Source organism: Convolutriloba macropyga, chromosome 10, assembly GCF_964194025.1.
Source record: "Convolutriloba macropyga chromosome 10, txConMacr16.3, whole genome shotgun sequence".
Taxonomy (NCBI): Eukaryota; Metazoa; Xenacoelomorpha; order Acoela; family Convolutidae; genus Convolutriloba; species Convolutriloba macropyga.
This window is the reverse complement of record NC_134477.1, coordinates 17,554,129-17,578,171: the sequence shown is the minus strand read 5'-3', so window position 1 is coordinate 17,578,171 and position 24,043 is coordinate 17,554,129. Positions and strand designations below refer to the sequence as shown.

The 24,043-nt window shown below is 34.8% G+C and overlaps 1 protein-coding gene across 1 annotated transcript; it reads right to left on the bottom strand.

Annotated features, from left to right (window-relative positions):
* Positions 1-681: 681 nt before the first annotated feature.
* On the bottom strand, positions 682-23,524 carry LOC142348799 (solute carrier family 45 member 3-like). Its single transcript, XM_075400301.1, has 5 exons — positions 23,216-23,524; positions 22,489-22,749; positions 21,668-22,213; positions 18,016-18,281; positions 682-1,334 (listed from the first exon to the last, which is right to left on the bottom strand). Exons 1-5 carry the CDS (start codon positions 23,409-23,411, stop codon positions 981-983), a joined length of 1,623 nt encoding a protein of 540 aa, XP_075256416.1. The 5' UTR covers positions 23,412-23,524; the 3' UTR covers positions 682-980.
* Positions 23,525-24,043: the final 519 nt, after the last annotated feature.

Here is a 24,043-nt window from a genome sequence, read left to right as displayed (position 1 = left end):
CAGTTTAACCCGTTTTTCAGGGAAAAAAGTCAAATGGTCAGCGTGACTGTAGTTGCTAAACTTTGTTTGAGAGCAATTAATCTCTATTATACCTAATTAGGGAATTTACAATTCCAAAAAGCAATTACAAGTTAGGAGACCATCATTAGTAAAAACTGAGACATTTTTAGTTAAGATATAAAAAATTTTGTCAACACTGCTGACGAAACTGAGGAAATATGAAGGGACTATAAGCAATCGGTGAAGTAGTTTAATAAGTAAATATATAATTTTTATAACTGAATATGTAACACCAGGTAACATAATGACTATTATAATTCGAAATCGAAAACTTTTATTGAAGCCACAAAACAATGTACGCAATTAACTCAAGGGTACTATAGTAAATATATAGGTAATTTGATTGTAGTTGTGATGAATTCGATATGATAAGGCGGACATATTCTCCGATACAGCACTATATAAAGTTTGCACGTTAGCAGTTATAAGACCATAATCTAATCATTTCCATCTCCAAGAAACGCTCATTCTTAGCATGTGGTTAAAATGCTTGAGAATCTGGTTATGATAAATTGCGTGAAGGAAAAACTGTTCACTTGAAGAAAAACCTTTCCTCATAAATGTTGATAATTGCAGAAAAATAACCCTCATTTTTAACATTAAAGGAAGCTCAATGCAATCAAAGCCGAATCAACCATCTTTTGTTCTCTTCGTATCATCAGAAGAAATGTGAACATAAATACACTACAGTTTAGCCTCGTAAATCTTAGGATTACCCCATTTTAACCTCAAAAATGTGGAAAAACTTATCCATCAGTGCCCTAATAACAATCTAGCTTTGAACAAATTTGTGCAAGGAGAAAGAAGGATACAGCATAAACAATTGCAAGCATTATTCCATCATTTATTGCTTCATAGAAACCCAAAAGACATATACAAAAGTGAGACTTGGTTTTTGCACATTATTTTCTTCAATGCTATTAATCAAGTTGCTGGTCCTCATCGGATGACAAAAGTGGATTACCGTTATTCTTAGTGGACACTGACAACGTTCCACTGCTTGAATTTCCACCACTGCTCCCCAGAGTCGATGTTCCCGATGTATTGATATGTAGCACATAGGATGATTCGTCAAACACAACCACAAACACCAACACCAAAGCCACACAGCCGAACGCGATCGTAGCATACATGTAGGCGTAGCTGGATCCAACAACGAATACAAAGACACTGTCGAACACTGAGAGAGAGAACTCTGCTAAGAAGTACATTGAATCCAAGATAGCCACGTCTGTTCCCACTCCACGTGCATGCGGAGAATCCGCAAGATACACCTGAATTCAACCCAACTTTGAGCTAGCAAAAATATCCAGGAGCAAATAGCCGAGATTGATTCCCATGGTCTCAATTGGAATTGAAAACATTAACCGACTAATGTTGGAAGGACTGCTCTCGAACGACAGGCGAGACAATTTAAATCAGAGGCCGTAGTCTAGATAAGTTTTTCTTTAAAGTTGCAAAAATAGTTAACCACGCCGGGATTCGCACCATGGACCTACCGATCCCTCACCAGAAGCACTGTCCACTCGACTAGCATGCCCTTCTTGTTGCTATGCTGCAATCGATTTTATTTTGGAGTGAGAGCTTTACTTCGGAGTGAGAGCAATAGAACTCAAAAAAGAAGAACGAAAGCATGAAAGTCACTTGAGAAGTCAAAGAATGTTCAAGAAGAACAGCACAAAAACTGTCAAGCAAAAAATTTGCATAAAAAAGACCGACACTTTTACAATAATTGATACGAACTTCGTTCGAGAGCAATTAACAAGGAGGATAAGAAAACCAAGATGTAAATTACCTCTCTATCCGTAATGATCGTAAACGTACACTTTCTCTTTTTAAATAATACTTTTGTAATATTGTAACAATTAGTCATCTAACATAAGACCTGTAAAACACACTGCCTGGAACTTTACACAAGACTGTAAATACTCGGGTAATTCAGTGTCTTTTTTTACTGATGGTGTTTTTGCATGAATGAATGAAAAGACTGATCTAAGGTGAGCATAAAGTGAAATGTCCCTAACAAAATTTTTTTGACGAAATTAAAAAAAAAACTAGAGAAGGTCGAACACCTTAACTTCAGTAGAAGGACGGAAGGCTGAATAAATGACAAAATTTATGTAGCTGGTTCAATTTCACCCAAGCTTTTGTTAGAGAATATAATAACTATGGGTATCTCTGACCGTAAACTAATTCAACTTAAACTCAATTTTTAAAGAGCAAAGTTCAATATACTGGGTTAGGTGGGTCACGTATGACAAAAATTTAGTCACGGAAAAACACAAAAACTTTTGCTAGAAAAATGACATCAATCCCGCAATATGCGGCAAAATTTTTGCAGCTTTTATGTGTAATCAAATATCAGAGCTAGACAATGAAACAGAAACCAACAGTACCGCGACAGAGCTTCGCAGCCATATTACACGGAGACGTGTTTCATGAGATAGAGAGCAACAAACTGAGTAAAAAAGGATGAAAATTTTGTAATATGATGGAATAATTGCGAATGTTCTGCACTTACACACGTCTGCTAGTTTATAATGTTCTGGCGCCAACTTCAGGACATCTCTGAAAAAATCCTCTTTTCTCCATGAAAATCGTTCCTAATTAGCATACCCTAGATCATCTTGTCTTATCAACATCCCTAGTTTTAAAATTAAGGCCATAAATCCGTATCAGAATAAATCATGACACTATTTTCAAAAAATTTGCCGAAGAGTTTGATCATTTTGTTAGAGATCACACGAAATTAGAGATCACGGCTATAAAATCTTAACAGGGCAACTTGACACAAAAAGAAAAAAATTGCTCTTCGTTTAAACATACCAGGCAGATTGCTATTTAGCCATCAATATCAGCTATTGATTCCCATAACCCCCAATTGTGATTGAAAGAACAAAACCAACAATTGATTTTAATACAAAAACGCGCACTCCTCAGATCTCATTTCACAGTCGGACATACTCCTGCTTTTTAATGAGAAGATACAGGGGCTCGTATCAATACCAATAAGCAGTGTAGTTGGTAACCAAGATTTAAGTTCAAGTAGCCGGTATATAATGTGTTTTACTTGTTCAGTACGTATATATTTATTATTTTGGTTTTCGGTACTGACTCTACTGAAATTAGATTGCTTTGCTGAGCAACTGCGGTTTAAACCCCCTTTAAGCAGAATTAAAGAAGCGAAGCTACCCAGCTACCCTAGCGAGGTCATAAAAAATTTCACGAAAAATGTTGAACAAGCTGCGAACTAAAGAAGTCGTGACCTAAAATTCATCAACAAAACAAAAAAAAACAAGTAAATTAAACAGCTACGAATGCGCTCTGTTCAATTTTTTGAATTGTAAAAAAATCAGGCGCTATAATAGCTAGCTAAGACGATACATTGCAAACTAACATCCTACAATTAGGTCAAACTTTGAGAACCGCCCTTCAAACCATAAGTATACGTCTCCAAAACAGTTTCTATGAATCGCATACTTTGAGACTAGTGACCTGAAAAAGGGTCTAAAAAACTTGATGACCTCTGGGCAAAACCTGTTTATCTCATTTTTGAAAATGAAAAGTCGAATGGGTCAGACGAAAAATCGGTCAAACCAAAAACCGCATAAAACAGACTAATATAATTGCTAGAAATTTCGTTTGAGAGCAATTGAACACTACAAACAAACACCGGGCTAATTGCTTTTAAACGACCGGTTGTCTTTGGTAGTAAACAGCTGGTTCTTAGGGAAGCCTGCATTGGGGCGGTTTCGGGCGGGGTGGATTAAGCGGGGTTCCAACAACCTCACTTCACACCTTAATTTGTCTCCTCAACAGTTTCGGTAAATCAGACACTTAAAGACTAGTTAGGCATAAGGCTCTAAGATAGCTGTTCAGCCACTTACTGCCCTTCGAGCATAACCTGTTTATCCCGTTTTTGAATACGAAAAGGCGTCAAACGAAAAATTGTTCAATCTCAAAATCACAGAGATCAATTAATCAAATGCAAATGTCAAAAGCTCTGGTGATGCAATTAAAAAATAGGTTGCTAAAATCAGACAAAACTTAACCCTCAAACATTTTTCATCAAATATTTTAAATATCAAAAAGAAAACTATTTTGCATGTATTTTTTGACAGTGACGGATAAATTTCAGCTTTGAATTAAAAAGACTGTTTTCTTCATATTTTGGTTTTAAAAATGACATACGTTTCTACGTTTTAATACCCAAAAATGCTCATTGACTGATTTGAGACAAAACCAAATCAAGGCAATACCCACCAAACGTTGGAGGAATTGAACTTAAACAACAGGTGAGTGGAATGTATCGATATGTTCCGATCATTCGCCGAAGAGTCAACAAATCCTTACCGTCCAACAAAAAATATGGATCAAGACAAATTATAACGGCATAAAATAATTGGCACATTAGAATTTGATAACACGAGAGGCTAAATTTGCAAAAAGTAGATTTTAATTGTTCTAGACGAATAGGATGAGCCATTTTCTCTCCTAAACATATTAAAATATCTCATCAAATTTGTTGTCCCTCCGCAAAACCACAATTCAATGATACCTTTACAAGTTTGAGATTATCAAATTGGTTTTCATAACTTCATTTTTTGTCACGTCAGTACTAAACACATGTAAAACTAGTTTTTAATTTTTGCAAAGGCCTCGTGCACCATATTTTCTTTCAAAAACAGCTTCAGCCAAGCAAGCAGAGAACGTTCACCAGATTTATGACGTACTACTAACCAAGTATAATTTAAAAACATTGAATACAGCTAAGCTCAAGAAGTGCTAATTCGTAATTGAATGTTCGGTTAGATACTTTATATAAAAGCGTATCTAATTAAAACAACGCCAACCGTAATTTTTGATACACATAAAGGACATCCCACCGACATTAACTTGCTTAACCACCTACAGAACTATTTTGGCACAATTAGAACACATATGCACCATCTTAAAAGCACTAAAGTAGAGGAAACTCTGAAAACAGAAGTCAAATTGACGCACCGGGAAAAAATTATCTCAAAAACCGCCAAATAGTTCAAACACCAATTTCTCACTCCACTTTAAAGGTATTTTGAAAGTCATGCCTCAAACCTACTCGATTTTTCGCTCCCTTTACTATTTTAGTGTGACCAAAATCACCACTCTAATTTGACTTCTCACTGCCGTGAAAAGGCCGAAAAAAGCGTGAACTGATCTTAAAAAAAAGACAGCGGACCAATACAATTCAAATTCTTTGAATTGTAAAAAAAACATAGCCGGAAGAATTCCGGAAACGACTCGAAGAGTCGTCTTCATGAGAGAATTAACTTTCAAATCAACTGTTGTCTAATAATGTGACTACTAACAACAGAAAAAATTCCGTCAAAAAAATGAAGATAGCACATAAAACCAACTAAACTGAAAATTTTATTCCTGTACATAAAACAATCCAATTGTTTCTACGCAATTGAAAACGTCAAAGTACCTGAGCAGCAAAAATCTGCTCAGGTACCTGAGACATGTTAGGCTCCCAAAATGTTAGTTTGTAAGAAAAAGTTGAATAGTGCAAGAAATGGCCGAAAGTTGTTACAAAGTTTATAAATTTCCGTAAACTCTCAATCGAAACAATTTTAAAATTTAAAACAGAAATCAATTGGTAACTGAATAAACTTTGTCGCTTTAACTGTAAACAATAGTTGTCGCTTTAAATCACAATGAACGCAATAAAACTAAACAATGAACAAAAAATTAATCAAATCGAAATTAATAATGAAAAAGAATAAAGAGACAGAACAATATTAACATATTCAGACGCAAAAATTCGTATTTTTACCAAAACTAAGCCCTAAGAAAATTCGCAAAAACGAGTTGCTCAAAAATTGTTAAAGTGAAGGTAGCAAAACCTCAGTACTTTATGTTAAATAAAATCAGTTGGAAAAAAACTTCAAAAGAGAATGACAAAAAATATTAGTTCAAATCAAACAAAAAATTCGAAGGAAAATTACAAAAAATATTAGTTCAAATCAATTATTTTTTTAAAAAAATAAAAGCAGGCAGGGCAAATAAAACTATAATTCATAGGAAAATGGTAAAAATAAACATGCTAGAATAGGGAGAATACAGATATTATGAAACAGATGGAAAAAAAATAATTCGCAATTTCTGAAAAATCAAAAGAAAATCGGAAGATCTAATTATTATTCAAAATGAAAAAATGAAAACATGGTTTTGTTTGTTAATAAGCAATCGAGGTTTAACAACATTACATAACCATCCTCCTGTCTCAGTAAGAAGTGAGAAGAGCGCAATTGCGAAACAGTAGAACAATTTGCAAAAAAATGTTCAAATTATGGGATAAAAATTTTCACCGAATTTTAAAGAGTTGTTGCCAAAAACAAATAAATTAGCAACAAAACGAAACCAAAACCAACGATGGTGCACCAAAAGACTTTTAATGGTAAATAAATTCAAAATTCAAACAAAAACTTGAAAACTTTGACAAAAACCGCCAAAATTGGATTAGTATGTGTACAATTGTATAAAACAAAAACACCTCACGTCACAAAGCGGCATCCAATTCAGGAATTATCAAAAAAAGATTGACATATGTACTAATTTGGTAAAATAAAAACCGCATAAAAAGCCAAAAATGAAGCAATTAACGAAAAAAATACCAAAAATGGTTAAAAAAAATTGAGAAAAATGGGCCAATTTTCCACTTGAAACGCATTATCAAGCTCTCAAAAACATTGTGGCATCGATTTCAGATGGTTGGATTTTTATGCGGTATCGAACAAAATTTACTTCTACAAAAAATCAAGTTACAATTTCAAAAAGTAGGCCAAATGGACGAAAAATACGGCTAAAAACATATGCGTCGATCTCTCAAAAACTCTTCTCAAAGTCAAAAAGTCATTCACTGAACGCAGCGCATGAAGAAAAAACTTCTCTCGCTCAGAAAAAATGAGTTCACACCGCAATTTTACTCGCTTTCACTATTAGGTCAAAACGCCGCCTGAACAAATAGTACTTCCTGTAAAAAAAAACATAGCCGGAAGAATTCCGGAAACGACTCGAAGCGTAAAAACTTGACAAAAACCCTAATTGCAGCTGAAACCATTACCTTTTTTTTAATAAACCATAAACTCATTAACCCCCCCCCCCCCCCCCCCCCGGTCTGATCTAAAAATTGGTGAAATTTAAACCACTGTCACCAAGAGAAACAAAATGCCCCAAAAATATTTATTATTGAAAACGTTTGGTAAGGATAAGTGCAAAATAAATAGGATAGTCAAAACACTGATAGTCTCAAAAAGCTGAGAGTACTATCAACTTCCCTCAAATATTTCATGATTCTAATCTCAAAAAGATCGCTAAAGCAAACGGCAGATAATAACTTAGAAACCAAATTAAATTTTTCAAAAAATAATGCTCAACGTTAAGAATCAGAAAACTACTACAGTTAGATTTCTCATCAGTGCAATTAAGACAAAAACAACATATACTTTTTTCTTCTTGTATATATGCTAGACAACATGATTTCAAACTAATTAAAAAATTAAAATAATCATAGAAAAGCAACCGAGTAATATTTAAAGGCAAAAAAATGTTTAAGAACAATACCAAGGTCGGAAAAAAAACAATAAAAAGTAATAAGTAGCAATTTTGGAAAAGGCTGTCTAGTAAACTCTTAGTACTGCCTTATGTTGAATGAAATCAATTGCAACCCAAAGAAATGACGAAAATCTAAGAAAAAGCCGAAATCAATCAATTTGTTAATAACTGAAAAAATCAAAAAAACCAGTATAAATGTTGGTGCCAGGACAGAGATAGAATGACAAAAGCTAGAATGTGAACAATATGGACACAATGTAAGGAACACCGTAACAAAGACTAATTCTTGATTTCTGAAAGTTCAAATCAAAGTTTAAAAGTTTTGAAAGTTTAAAAATCAAATTTAAAAAAACAAGAAAAACTAACACCATTTCATTTCTCAGCATTCGAGACATAGAAAACACAACGATACATCCGAGACAAAAATCTATCCTCCTGAACAGATCAAAAAGCAGAAATCAAACATACGAAGCATTGAAATATTTTGCAATAAAAGGTCAAAAAATTTTTAGGACTGCATTTATAAAAACATTTTAACTAATTTTCAAAAAATTAACGCTACAAAATTATTGACGTTTTTATTGAAACAAAAATAAAGCCCCTCATCTTGCACAAAAAGAATATTTCTAGTAATTAAAACCAAAATACAGACAAAAAACTGAGAAAAATAGGAAAAAAACTACCAAAATCGGATTAGCATATGTACAATTTTATAAAACAAACAAAAATACATCGAGGTAAAAAGAGGCATCGAGTATATGAATTGTCAACGGGAAGTTGTCATATTGACTGATTTTTGACAAAAAACGGCTAAAAGATCCAAAAATGAAGAAAATAATAGGAAAAAAGCCAAAAATTAATTAAAAAATCAAGAAATTTATGCCAATTTTGAACTTGAAACGCGTTTTCAGGCTCTGCAAAACACTGTGCTATTAATTTCCAAGGTTTACATTTCAATATAGCATCGAATAAAAATCATTTCTACAAAAAACCAAATTACAAGCAAAAAAAATGGGCCACTTAGACGAAAAAACGGCTAAAAACGGTTATCTATATGTGCCATTCAGTCAAAAACTACTTTTCAAAGTCAAAAAGTCATTCACTAAACGCAGCGCATGATCAAAAAACTTCTCTCGCTCAGAAAAGATTAGTTCACACGGCAATTTTTCTCACTTTCGCTTTTAGGTCAAAACAGCGTCTGAACGAATAGTACTTCCGGTAAAAAAAAAAAAACCAATACTCCTCTTCGAGTCGTAAAAACCAATGGACTATAACTTAAGTAATCACGCTTTATATAAAAATGGGACTAATTGATCCAAGTTGAATCATAAACATAAACATAAAGTAAATAAACATAACAGAGTAACATAAACCAAGCGAATCAGTATAAATCAGTTTCTTGGCTACCCGGGTTGAAAAAAATCCTTGGTTATCGAGCAAAGTTCATTTATTGCAATTTATTAATTAAACGAATGCAAGAGAAAAGTATATAAATTGCATTCTCTAAGCAAATTATTTCTCTATACATACAAAACGATAGTTTAAAAACTTGAAACACTGGCTTATTTGAAACAATTTATTGTTGTTTTCAGAAGAAAATGAACATAAAGACAATTAAGTTCTCTAGAAAGTTAAAGAAACGTTTTTGAAACACCTATCACAAAAGGTTCCCAGGAATGGAAAACTGCTAAACTTATTCAGAATATTTAAAGGCAAAAAAATGTTTAAGAACAATACCAAGGTCGGAAAAAAAACAATAAAAAGTAATAAGTAGCAATTTTGGAAAAGGCTTTCTAGTAAACTCTTAGTACTGCCTTATGTTGAATGAAATCAATTGCAACCCAAAGAAATGACGAAAATCTAAGAAAAAGCCGAAATCAATCAATTTGTTAATAACTGAAAAAATCAAAAAAACCAGTATAAATGTTGGTGCCAGGACAGAGATAGAATGACAAAAGCTAGAATGTGAACAATATGGACACAATGTAAGGAACACCGTAACAGAGACTAATTCTTGATTTCTGAAAGTTCAAATCAAAGTTTAAAAGTTTTGAAAGTTTAAAAATCAAATTTAAAAAAACAAGAAAAACTAACACCATTTCATTTCTCAGCATTCGAGACATAGAAAACACAACGATACATCCGAGACAAAAATCTATCCTCCTGAACAGATCAAAAAGCAGAAATCAAACATACGAAGCATTGAAATATTTTGCAATAAAAGGTCAAAAAATTTTTAGGACTGCATTTATAAAAAAATTTTAACTAATTTTCAAAAAATTAACGCTACAAAATTATTGACGTTTTTATTGAAACAAAAATAAAGCCCCTCATCTTGCACAAAAAGAATATTTCTAGTAATTAAAACCAAAATACAGACAAAAAACTGAGAAAAATAGGAAAAAAACTACCAAAATCGGATTAGCATATGTACAATTTTATAAAACAAAAATACATCGAGGTAAAAAGAGGCATCGAGTATATGAATTGTCAACGGGAAGTTGTCATATTGACTGATTTTTGACAAAAAACGGCTAAAAGATCCAAAAATGAAGAAAATAATAGGAAAAAAGCCAAAAATTAATTAAAAAATCAAGAAATTTATGCCAATTTTGAACTTGAAACGCGTTTTCAGGCTCTGCAAAACACTGTGCTATTAATTTCCAAGGTTTACATTTCAATATAGCATCGAATAAAAATCATTTCTACAAAAAACCAAATTACAAGCAAAAAAAAATGGGCCACTTAGACGAAAAAACGGCTAAAAACGGTTATCTATATGTGCCATTCAGTCAAAAACTACTTTTCAAAGTCAAAAAGTCATTCACTAAACGCAGCGCATGATCAAAAAACTTCTCTCGCTCAGAAAAAATTAGTTCACACGGCAATTTTTCTCACTTTCGCTTTTAGGTCAAAACAGCGTCTGAACGAATAGTACTTCCGGTAAAAAAAAAAAAAAAACCTTAAGAAAACCAATACTCCTCTTCGAGTCGTAAAAAGACCGAGAGAAAACCAATACTCCTCTTTGAGTCGTAAAAAAAACACGATGTCCCCAATAATAGCCGCTATCGCTTCGCGGCTATTAAATTAAAAAAATATCTTGGATGGCAACATCGGAAGAACGACTCTTATGAGGGCTCTTATAGCGATGCTGTAAATAAATAACCTCACTCCTCTTTATGTTTATTGGAAGCGTTATGTGTTACAGATTCTCTAAGATGGCGTGAAAGAGCCATAATACGCAAGAAAGGGGCATTTCATTCTGCTTAATTATGAGTAGCGGCTCCGAATAATGGGTTAGTGTTTTCTGAAAAATATCAAATTACTAAAATAATTGTAACGCTACGTTCGGTCCATTTCGGATTAGACATTCAATTCGGTCTCCTAATTGGAGTTCAAGTTCAGTTCCTCAATTCTGTCCAAGAAGGATTGTTTTCACTCTCCAGTTTGTGGTTATGAACTTTACACCAACCTTCCTTCTTTGTAAAGCAAAATTTGGCCGATTTATGGAGCGACATACAAACGTGGTATAGTACAAAATCCCTTGAATGTAACCGACTAGCGTTGGGCGAATTGCTCTCAAACGTTGTTGGTCATTTGAGCAGTTTGTGTCAGATTCATAGTGCTTGCAACAACTGTCAAATCGCAACCGAGGGTTACGGAACAATGACAAATACCGCCAACATCGGAGGAACGACTTAAAAGGTCTCTTTCTCATTATAGCCACGCTATTAACATATAACCTCACACTTATAGCATATTTATGTTCATTGGCAGGGCTATGTGTTATGGCCCTCTAAGCTGGTGACATTCAATTAGACCGCATAATAAGAGTCCAAGTTCAGTCGCTCAATTCTGGCCAAGATTCAGAACAACCAACTGCCTTCGCAGGAATTGTTCTCGAACGAGAGGCGAGGGGTTCCTCTGGTTGCAGCTAGCTTAAGTTTAGGTCGTCCAGCAACAATTCATAAGGAGAGGGCGAAAAGAGTGGTGTGAGGCGCATAAAAATTCGCTACATAGACACTTAGAACAAGCTTTACCATTATATCCCTTTTCTTTATCGCACAAACCACTCAAGCGAGCGAAAGACCATTATAAAACCGATCGAACAAAAACGGGCTTAAAAGACAAGACAACAGTTATTGCTTCAAACTCGATCGAGAGCAATTAATTACAGATACAGAGAAATTTTGTGCTAAAAAGTCTAAGTAATTAGCTTCAACAATAATCAAGCATCAACAATAAAAAATATTTGTTCATTCTGGTTTCCTTGCTGCTGTTTGAGGCCTTTCTTCGTCCCGCGTCTCTGACAGCAGTGGGGCGGCCACTATAGGCATATCTGAATTGTAAAAAGTTTTTCTATTCATTAAAAATTAAATGCCTTGCTCTACGACGTAGCCCTTTGATTATGTTTACCTGTTAAATTGTGGTGATGTTGAACGTAATCCTGGGCCACCGCTAACCTATGAAAATTTCCTCTCCGAAAATAAAAAACTTAAGGATCCATTATGCTTCTTTCAATTAAATTGCCGGAGTTTAGTCAATAAAAGAGAACAACTCAAAAAGATGTTAAAAGAATGCTCAAACAATACTGTATTTGCTTTTACGGAAACGTGGTTGACTAGTGAAGATGATATTAATCTATGGTGCATAGACAGCAATTACTATTCTTGCTTCAGATATGACCGAATATCTGAAAAGTCAAAGGGGGGTGGCGTAATGCTGCTAATCCCCAAAATTTTCCCCAAAAAACCGTAATGATTTTCCAAAAATGAGCAAAGACTTCGAAACACTTTGGGTTGAGCTCACTCTACCCTACAAAAAATTTCCTTCACTGCCTGTGAATGTTGCATATAATCCTGAAAAATCTAAAACTGACATCTTTCTCGAAGAATTAGCATTGCAAATAGATTATGGAATAACAAAAAAGCAAAAAATCTTACTACTTGGCGATTTCAATATAAATTACCTTCATCCCAATGAAAGAAACAAAATAGACACAATTCTTGTACCTTATGGCCTATCAGTGGTAAACAAAACACCTACAAGGGGAAAAAATCTGATTGATTTTGTAATCAAAGATGATGAACTGCCTCATTCCAATGTTTTTACTTTTGAATCGCCCATTACATCGGATCACAAAGCTATTGCAATGATAACGAATGTAACTATGAATAAAAAGCAGCCTCCAAGAAGAAAAAGAATCTTTGACAAATCAAAATATTGTAAAAGTTTATACCTACAAGACCTGAGACAAATTGATTGGGATGTTCTTTACACGGCATCTGACGCTGAAGACATGTATCGTATCTTTTAGAAAATTTTGACTGAGGTAATCCGCTATCACGCCCCTCTAAAAACGGTCTTTATACGCACTGAAAAATCCAAAATTAAACTAGAGAGCAATGATTTCACAAAGAGCATCTTTAAAAAAGCAGATTCGGAAAAGACAAAATGGTATATTATAAACGACTCAAGAAACTCTACTAAGTTCTCCCAAAATATCTTCTACCTCAAAAACTGTTTTGATGATGTTATTACTGATAACTACAAGATGGCCCAATTGCTCAATCATAAATTTTCTAAATTAGGTGATTACATTGGAAGCGCTTGCAACTTTTTTCCCACCAAACACAGAACATCTAAAAGCAGCTTCGATTTTAGATTCGTAACCACAAAATAAGTCTTACTGACTCTAAAAAATTTAAACTAAAACAAGCCATCAGTTCCTTCAGATATCCCATCATGGGCTCTTAAAGATGGGTTTCTCTTTTTAGCTGATCCAATTAAATCGCTTTTTAACCAATTTTTAGCTGAAGAAAATTTCCTGAAGATCTTAAAAAGGCTATTGTTACTCCAATTTTTAAAAAGGGAGAAAACTCTTTGCCTGAGAACTACAGACCAATATCAATTACAAGCTCACTAGCAAAAGTTTTTGAGCGTTTGCTTCGTGAGCAAACTTTAGAATATCTTGAAAAGTTTGGGCTGCTTTCCAATACTCAATTTGGTTTCCGTAACAAAGTCTCAACGATTGACGCCCTCGTTTATTGTACTGAAACCATAAGGTACCATATAAATAATAATAATTTTATCACTGCAGCCCTACTAGATCTGTCTAAAGCTTTCGATTCGATAAATCACAAGATCCTTCTTCAAAAACTGCATGAATTAGGATTTTCCAAAAATGCCTTAAACCTAATAGAAAGTTATCTATCACACAGGCTACAAAAAACCATAGTGAATCATGTGGAATCCAATTGTATTGAGTTATATCAAGGTGTCCCACAGGGAACAATTTTAGGTCCCCTTCTTTTTAACCTGTACATTAATGACTTGAACAAACAAATACCTGCTAATACAGAAATAAATCAAAACGCCGATGATACTGTCATTCTTACATACAATACGGACCTAAAATTAGCAACATATAATCTTGAACAATCCTTAAAAAATATATCTGAATATTACGAAAAACACCGTCTAATGCTCAATCACTCAAAAACTGAATTTATTACATTCTCAAAAAAATTAAAACTAGAAGAAACGAAAAGAAACAATCTGTTAATTGGTAATTACAAAATACCAAACGTCAATTGCGTGAAATACCTCGGAATATATCTTGATTGCACATTAAATTTTCAAGAAGAACTAAAACACGTTTTACGCAAAATGGCTACAGGGATTAAAAACAATAAAACGTATATCACGCCCGTTCCCTGAGCCGACAAGACTACTACTTCTGAACGCCTTAGTGATAAGTCATTTGTAAAAGGCCTGAGTAGTGTAAATGACTTATCACTAAGGCGTTCAGAAGTAGTAGTCTTGTCTGCTCAGGGAACGGGCGTGATATACGTTTTATTGTTTTTATCCCTGTAGCCATTTTGCGTAAAACGTGTTTTAGTTCTTCTTGAAAATTTAATGTGCAATCAAGATATATTCCGAGGTATTTCACGAGTGGCCAGCTCAAAAAACAAGTGCTTTATTGCTTTGGAGAAACAATTAAGATGGGCTGTAAAGACGTGCTTCAATCGCAAAAAAATACAACAGTTCTTCTGATCTGAAACTAAAACATCAAATTCTGCAAATAAAATTTTTTTATAGAATACAAAGTACTAAATTTTTTTTTAGAAATTTACCAGTAACCAGCTTCCGATTTTCAAAAAAAAACTACACTTACCAACATCAAATCTACGCTACAGCCAGCGAACCAAAAAATATTGCTTCAATCACAAAATAAACTCATCTGCACTAGAAAACTCTATCCTGAATATCGGCTCAACCCTTCATAATAAATTTCTTAACGTGAGTTTTTTTTAAAATATAATTGAAATGGATGCAAGACCAATAGCTCTAAAGAAGCATCTGAAAATGTTTTTCTTTCTTTTATATAAGCAAAACTCGAATAATGCTTCGTACGGCAAGGCATCATGGAAAAGTTTTAAGTTTTCATAGTACCACGGTCTCAATTTAAACCGTAATATATTTAGTTTATTTCATTTATACTTTGACCTACACTGCCCATTTAGTTGTTTGCTGTTAATAACATAATGGGAATTCAATGTGTTTTTTTTATTAGACAAAAATATACAGGACCAAAACAAGGCATGACAAAAAAGCACTAAGAGCACTATGACTAAACTGAAAACGATTGCCACTAACTATGTTCCAGGGCAATTTCTTTTTTTTTACAAATAAGACGGGAAAGCTCACTTCAACGACCACTGAACCAATCTAAGCACAATAAAACAACTTTTCCGTTAATACTTTTCCGTTAATAATAGTGGATATGAAATTATATCATGCACAAAACAAATTAAATTATATTCAACTAAACATAGATAGCGAGATATATCAAGCACCCGCCTGCGAAAGATTTGTCCGTTGTAAACTTTTTTGTATTTTATAATTTATCCCAAAAAAGAACGTTGAAACTACCAAACTAGCAGCATCTCTGTAACCCATAGTTAGATTCGTTGACACCTTTTCTCAAAAGTCACAAGAAATGCCCTCGGAAACGGCAATAACATACTGTTTAACAGCGAGCTGAACAAAACCAACAGTTAGGTAGTCAAAAAATAAAAAAACTTTTTTTGGGAGAGAAAACGGAACGGAAATGAAAAAATGTTATTTAATTTTTACACATTTCGCATTGTGAGTATCCGCAGTGAAATGTATTGTTAGTTTAAACAGTTCAATTTTCAAAGATGCCTTCAAAATAAAACGTTTTGAAAAACTAATTCTGATACCATTAGAACATCAGAACAATACATTCGAACATAGCCGGCAGATTGCAGGAAAATAGCCGCGATAGACGCTAGTAGTCTTCCATTGAATTGAAACAACTAAAGAAATAAGATGGACAGATTGACCACCAGTCCTTTAATAGACCATTAGACTTTTTGGTTAGAATCAGACTGTCATTTTTATGAGACACGTACACCCTGAGGAGGAAAAAGCCCTAATGGAGCTTTTTCAAAAATTAAAATCCGAAATCAAAAACTCAGAACTCTAATAGTCAAGAATTAGGGCATACACGTTTGGCACTACTTATATGCACACTATTGACCTTTAACTAGTAAATGTTATAAAATTTAAAGTTTATTAAGCGAGTTCAGAAGTCTTTTTTAGTGAGATACACTATGGTACCAAAAAGCTACGTACAGCATGATTTCTGCTTTTAAAGAATGATTCGTGCTTCATCAGCATGAATTGCGCTAAGGCGTGAAAAAAGGTGCGAAATTTAGAAGTTTTAAGAGAAATTTCATTCACACTTTCTCCGCTTAAACAGAAAAGATGGTTAAACCGCTTTGTTCTTTTACCGTTTGCCAAGTTACGCTACAAGATATCGGATTTTCATGGTTTAAAATACAAAAACAACTCAACTTGAAATCAAGATCCAGTGCAGTATGCATACAAATGTTACCTGAAAAACAACAGTTTCGAGGCCCAAAAGTCGAGCGGAAAACACCAAATTGTCAAAAAAATCGAAAAGTGAGTTACCGATGTTTTGAAAGATCCAAAACCTCACTGGAGCGCATTCGAGTGCCTCATAACGCTTTCTCTTGCAACGATACAATTTCCAGAGGTACAGTTAGAAGAATTCTCAAAAAATATGGCGTTTCAAGAAACGCTGCAAAAAAAGTCAGTTTGAAGAAGAAAAGCAAGTGTTTTCGTTCGAAATGGTGCATCAATATGCTCAAGAAGCCGTTCTCTTTTTGGCATAATGTTGTTTTGATTGATAAAACAAGGGTGCGCATCTCCAGCGACGGAATTGTTAGAAATTTTCGAAGAAATGGAACGAGATTTCTTGAAAAAAATACAAACAATTTGAGTTCGGACAAACGATCACTTATGTTTTAGGGTGCAATACGATCAGATGGACGAAAATTGCTGGTTAAGTGCCCAAACAAGCTAAACGCTGTCGGTTATTTGGAAATTTAGAAAATTTACGATTAAAAAATGCATTTCCTGGACATTATTTTTCAACAAGATAATGCTCCTGTGCATAAATCGAAGATTATCGGCAATATTTTCCAAGAAAACGAGTGGAGGGTACTAGAATGGCCAGCATACAGTCCAGATCTGAGTCCTATTGAAAATTTTTGGGCGATTTTGAAGCAACGATTACAAAAACAGACAGCTTTTTGGCAAAATTTAGAAGAAAAAGTGTATGAACATTGGAATGAAATTGACGCAGACGTCGTGGAAACCTGTATGAAAACTATACAAACCGTCTACTAGACGTTAAAAAAAGCTAAAGGTGTAATGCCGAGTTATTAAAGAATAATTTTGAACTCAAAATGTTATATTATTTGATATCTGTATTGCTTTTTTAAAAATCTTTAGGTGTACGTAGCTTTTTGGTACCATAGTGTAAGTCACGCAACTGACCTAAAAGCAGAACAGATGACGTAAGGAACAAATTCTAACTGCAAAGCAGTAGAAGTCATTGAGAGTGAAAAAGTCAATGCTCGCAAGAATCATCGATGGAGACGACGAATTAAAAAAACATAACCGACTAACGTCGGGCGAATTGCTCTCAAACGACCGGCGAGCGGTTGGCTTCGTCAGAAATAGTCGCTAGTGTGGTTAGCTGGCTCCTTCATTCAAAAAATTAAATCTACCTCATCTATAGGAAGCAGAAGCTGCATTTTTCTGTTTCCTTCGTCTCTTCCCTAGACGAATAGTGGCCCTCTAATTTAATCGCTTCTTTCCATCCCTCGAAAAAAACTAAGCGATTAGGCGGGAGATTTCAAAAATGCGGAAAAAGCTTGGCTGACAGCTGCTATTTTGTTTCCTGTCCACTACCCTATGACGCAACCGCAAAAAATTGCGGCCCTTAAAAAGAAGGAGACGTACCTCTTCCCTGTCGTGATAGTTGGTTAATAACTGGAACGGAATTGCCATCAGTGCCCCCATGAGGAATCCTGGAAATATGGACATGAGCACCATGCAAGGAGGAGTAGGGACAAGGACCATTATGAATATGGAGAGAGTCGAAGACAGGACTGCTAGGAACAGGATAGATCTGGTGGAAAAGTTCTTCAAGAATGTCCTGCACAATATTGGGAAGGCACTACACGATACACAGTGAATGAGCAGCCCATACGAACCAATGTTTACTCCTGAAACAAAAATAGCAAGCCATTCAAACATTTCATTTTTAAATGAAATGTTTGAATGCCGAATTTTAAAATTAACAGTACTCAATTGCTATAGCAAAATTATTATTCCATAATTTCTACCCCGATCAGCTTATTTTTGAAGAGCCGCCAGCGAATGAAGATATGGTCTCCAATCACAAAGTAACGTTTATGAGCCAATGCTTTGTCAGGCGAGTTAAATTATCTATTCAGCTTGCTATCGTTTCGATTAATTAAATCCTAGTTAAGAATTCCGTTGAAGAAAAAAGTGACATTGAAATTCTAATTAAATTAACGTTAAAAAATTCCTGTAGATTTTCTGTAAAAAATGGTAAACAGGCGAAATGTAAATAAAATACGTATGTATGTTGCCGAAAATAGCCGCTATTGATCCCTATAACACCGATTAGAATTGACGGAACAGAAGAATTGAAAAAATTGATTGATGTACGAAAACGTTTTGAAGCTGCTAAGTATTTTGATTTCATTCCACTGTTAGACATATTCTTGCTTCTCATTGAGAGGATACAAGGGCCATTGTTAAAACCAATAAGCATTAGGGTAATATAAAATTCTAAAATTCTGCTCTAAGGGTTAGTTACCTTTTCTAATTTTGATTTCGCTCATGACACTGATTCTGTTCATTTCAGTTTGCTTTGGGCAGCAACTGCCGTTTAAAAACACTTTCAGTAGAATGAGCGAAGAATGAAACAAGCCTAGAGAAGTCGAACAGATTTCATGCAAAATGTCGAAAAAGCGGCAAAAAGACGTAAAGCAAAACAAAATTTTGTTCGACCAAGTAAAAAACATAGCAGGAAAAGTCCTGACGTACAATTCAACAACAAAATTTTTATTGACTTAACAAAAACTAGACCTAGATTGCACTATGAGTGAATTGAGAAAACAATTTCCCAAAAAAATCACATCAAAAAAATTTTAAAAACCTGAAAATTAACGTCAAAAAGCCCCATGAGAACAAAAAACCACTAGCAAGAAAAAGAAAATTGGTTCAAACAAAAAACTAGGCCTAGAATAAACTATGAATAGATTGGAAACACAATTTAGAAAAAAAATCCGATCCAACAATACGGAAAAAAAGCAAAAATCAAAGTGAATTTGCCGCATTTGAACAAAAAAAACACTAGCGAGAAAGCGAATTTTTGTTTAAACACCTTTTTCTCACTCTACTTTAAAATTAGAGTTAAAAAATTTCACGCCGCAAAAACAGTCGCTTTTTCGCTCCACTTCCTGTTTCGGCGTGACCAAAATCACTACTCCAATTTGACTTCAAAAATCATAAAAATGTGTGAACAGCGCAAGCGCCCCAATACAATTCAAATTCTTTGAATTGTAAAACAAATAACTAAAGCCAGAATTCCAGAAACGACTCGAAGTAAAAAATTAACCATCGTCACTGACCTAATTCACCTTCTATATAATAATGCTGAGAAATTTGAAAACAACAATATATTATGAGAGAACCGTCAGCAAAAAAACTGATATAGCAACTATGAAATTTCGTTTTAGTTATGACTCCCAAAAAACCATAGGCAAAAGACCCAGTAATGCACGTAGTGTAGAGCAAAAAATACCAACTGACAGACAAAATGGGTTCATAAAAATGGGGAAAGGGAAAGGAAGTGACGATGGACAAAACAAAATAGTATTCTCCATAAAATTCTCCAACAATATTTTCTACAAAAAGCAACTTCTCAACTATTATTCTGAGAAACAATTCAATTAAATCTTCTGGTTTATCAGTCACCAACCAAATTTTTTGCGTTAAAAAAACTAAACAACAATTGAAAAATGTAATGACCAACAACCTTAAAACGCTACGAAGAATTGAAAAAGAATAAACAAACTCTTAGAATAGATTTAAACAAGGAATAAAACAATGGTAAAATAGCTCAAAACTGAATCTAAAAGTCAATATTTGCTTCCTGTGATCAAAAATGCTTCCAAACACACTATTGCTAGTTTAATTTAATTGACAGAAAGACTTTTGACTGAAACCGTTGAGTTAAAATTAAGAAATTGCTTTGAAAAAGCCACACATCAAAAAATTTCTCTTGCTCAGCAAAATTTGTTCACACCTACTCTTCTAGCTCTCTCTGAAAAAACCATATGAACAGAAAACCACTCTTTCTTCTCTCTGCTCTTCAATTCGTTCAGAGGTTTGACATAAACACAGATTTTACATGCAGCATTGACATTCACATCCTGTTTTAAAATACGCTCCAAAAATTACTGATAAAAAACAAAACGCTTCACTGATACTCCTCTTCGAGTAACAAAAAATAGGAGCGCAATAATAGCCTGCTGAGATGAGGGTGGCGATTAAACATAAACCGACTAACGTCTGAAAAATTGTTCTTGAACGACAGGCGGCGCATTTTAATTCAAATGGGCTGTTAGCGAAGAAATTCCGAGGGGAAGAAAATTCAGAGCGGCTGTAGCACAAAATGCAACCAGGAAAGGATTAGAAACCGCGCCCTCCTGCGTCCTAGACTTAAACATTTATCACTCTGCTATCAGTCCCTCACAATCAGTTTATACTGGTTTTTGTTTTCGCAACGCAAACTTAATTTCTCGCAAAAAGCAGTTTAGTTCAGCCAAAAATCAAGAAGTCTAGCATGAAAAAGTCAGTCAAGAAGTGAAATTGAAAAATATTCTGAAAGAAAACGGTAAGGAGAGAAAAGCAAAGAATTCTCAATTACATCGATTCGTAAAAATATATCGATCTTGAAATATAATTCAAGGTTACACCTTAGATGAAATCCATTCACACTCAGGGGGGACTATAAGGCAAATTGGCCAAACAAATATAACAATCAGAGCTCCTTATTTGCATATTAGTTGACTAAAATGAGCTATAAAACTTCCTTCTGCGCACATTTGTCTTCAGCTGCTCAAAATTCCGAACTGAAGTCACATTAAAGAAAACTTAACAATTAAGGCGCGAAAAATTCACTCGAGAACTGAACTGGTAGAGAAAAACTGTCGGACAGCAATTTGCATATGAAGACCAACATGGCCCAAAAAAACAGAAACAAAGTTTCTTAATGAGCAATTGTGAGTTCGTTTACTGAATCTGTGATCTAGAAATACGCTAGCCATATACTTAGGGAAGTATTAGAAAACATCCTTGAAACACATACGTGCAAGTTTTAAACCGCCGGATCTCTGCAGCGCCAGATTTTTCTGTGGAGTTAGATTTCAAACTTGCAAGTTCGTGTTTCAGGCAAGGTTACGGGGGCTGAAATCACTTCGAAATTCTAGATTGCATCTCAGTTCTTGATTCCTGCCAGACTTTCTCAATGAATTCACCTATACTTTAAATAGCTGCAATTTGTTACAGAACTCACCTTCATCGTATAAATCATTTTTCTCCAGCCCAGCTTCGACCGATGGATCTCCGTCGAATACACCCTCGCCCACAAAATCCGTGAAAAATAAACTATACCCCATCAAGCTTGTCCACGCGAAGAATTGGAACACACACAGCCGCTGCAGACATTTGGGCAAATGTATCACTCTTTGGAAACTAGTGGGACAAACTAAGTAGAACAATTTATTCAGCACCAAAGGACACCACTGTGGATTCAGGGGCAGACCTGGGACGTCTGATTTGGAATCCAGTCGCACCTTCCTTCCCACATGTGCTGACTCTTTCGAATATCGTAATGAAAAAAACAATGCCAGTACAAACAGCCAGAACACTACAAAAAATACACGTTCTTCTTGAGAGTGAGCACCAAATAATGATAGGAATCCAGCATTGTTCTTCCAGTCTAAAGAAGTGATGAGGTAGCCGATTATGCCCCCGAAGCCTACCATGAAAGAATATACTTGATAGAGAGCCTCGCTCCCAGAGCTTCCCATTGGCTTTCCAAGGTCCGCTAACAAGGCTTCTGCAAACACAAAAAAGTCAAAACCATTAGGTATATTTACTTAATACATCAAGTACCGCCTGAAGCTAGGTTGTTATATTGCGTACGTGTTTTTCATAATTGCAAACTAATTTACTAAGTTAAGATGCCTTGGAGTTTTAGATCCTGACTATTTTTTACCTTTGATTCACTGCAATTAATAAGAGGACTCGCCGAAGCGAATGATCAAAATAACAAAATCCGCTGATTGGATAGCGCTGAAGAAAATAACCTTCATTTTTCAATATATTACTCACCAAATGGACTTAAGGCAACTTGCGAAGAAAAGTCGAACAAGATGACAAGGCACGTAGCAATGATTGCAAGTGTGGTTGTAGGTACTGCTGCGTTGATGTCGAATAAATCCGAGACATCGCCAGGATCCCTCGGGGGTGTCTTCGGCAAAAACGTCTTCATGTATGGCATGACTATAAACGATAGCCCAGCTACTATAGAAAAGGCCAGGATGAAGGGCCTCCGTCTGCCGTAACGCGACTTCAGATTGTCACTCGCTTCACCTAAATAGCAAATACCCAAATTATTAGAAGTAGTTCTAAATTCAAACAATAGGTCCATTTCCCAAGGGCTGTTCATCTGTTTCGTTTGAAGCAAATCTGAAGGATAGTTTTCTGTTTGAGATTCAGCTGTTAAATTAGAACATAATTTTCCCAGAAGCAAATTTTTAGCAATGCAAGAAATGTGTTTCACATAATAGCCCAGCAACTTTCAAGATAAAATATTTTTGCTGCAAATGCGAGTGTTCATCAACGAAATAAAACTGGAGCATGTAAAAACATAGAATAAGTCTCAAAAAGCCACATAATTCTGATGATTGAACACATATAATTATTATTTAAGAAAACTTAACTTATCCATTGGAACACATAATTAAAAGGAAATTCTGACCGAAAATAATAAAATCGACGATCCAATTTAAATATTTTCATGACAAGAAATCATTCCATCGGTCAACACAAAACATACCAATATAAGGGACAAATATGAAGCCCAACAGAGGCCCAATCCCAAGGGTCAATGCCATGGTAGTCTCCGAGTGACCACTTTTCCTCAGCAGTGGAGGAATGTAGGTAAATCCAGCACATGCTATTAACTCTAAGCCACACCCAAGAGTGTTCACCAGAAGGGCTGCCTTCAAATTGAATTTACTACTCAAAGTCATAAGACTGCTGCAAAACTCCGAGATCCGTACTGTTCTCTAAGGAAGTAATTTCATAAATTGCTTCCAAATCGTATGAAATGTAAGGTATCGCCATTTCCCATCTTTGTTACTATTTAACTGAAACGCAAAAGTTATACAATCAGCAAAGTTTTTATATTTTAACCTCCGTCTATCTACAGTATAATTCAGCGCAAACAGTATAATATAAAACGCAAACAGGAGGGCTCGCATAGTACAGTGCGTTGCATAGAGATGTAACATTAACCTTGAATATATGACAGAACGATCAAGCCAGATGCTTCAACAAATTGAAAAGTAACTGTGGATTTCAAAACCAAAGCGGGTTAAATTTCTAATAAATCTAGTTTTTTTTAAATGTACAAGTTGGTCAATTAAAGATGGTTCTAGGAAAATTGGCCAACAGGGCGTTTAGCCGACAAGGAAAAAATGAGAAATTTAGCCGACAGTTTTATCATAATTGGTCATAAATTTTACTTCAATTGGTCATAAAAGTCTCATTGGTCTATAAATCAGTAGTTCGGTTGTGATAGATTCATATCAAGTCCCACGGGCCGCGGAGGCATGGCCATGGCCCACGAGGCATGGCCAGATGCGGTAAAATACGGTCCGAC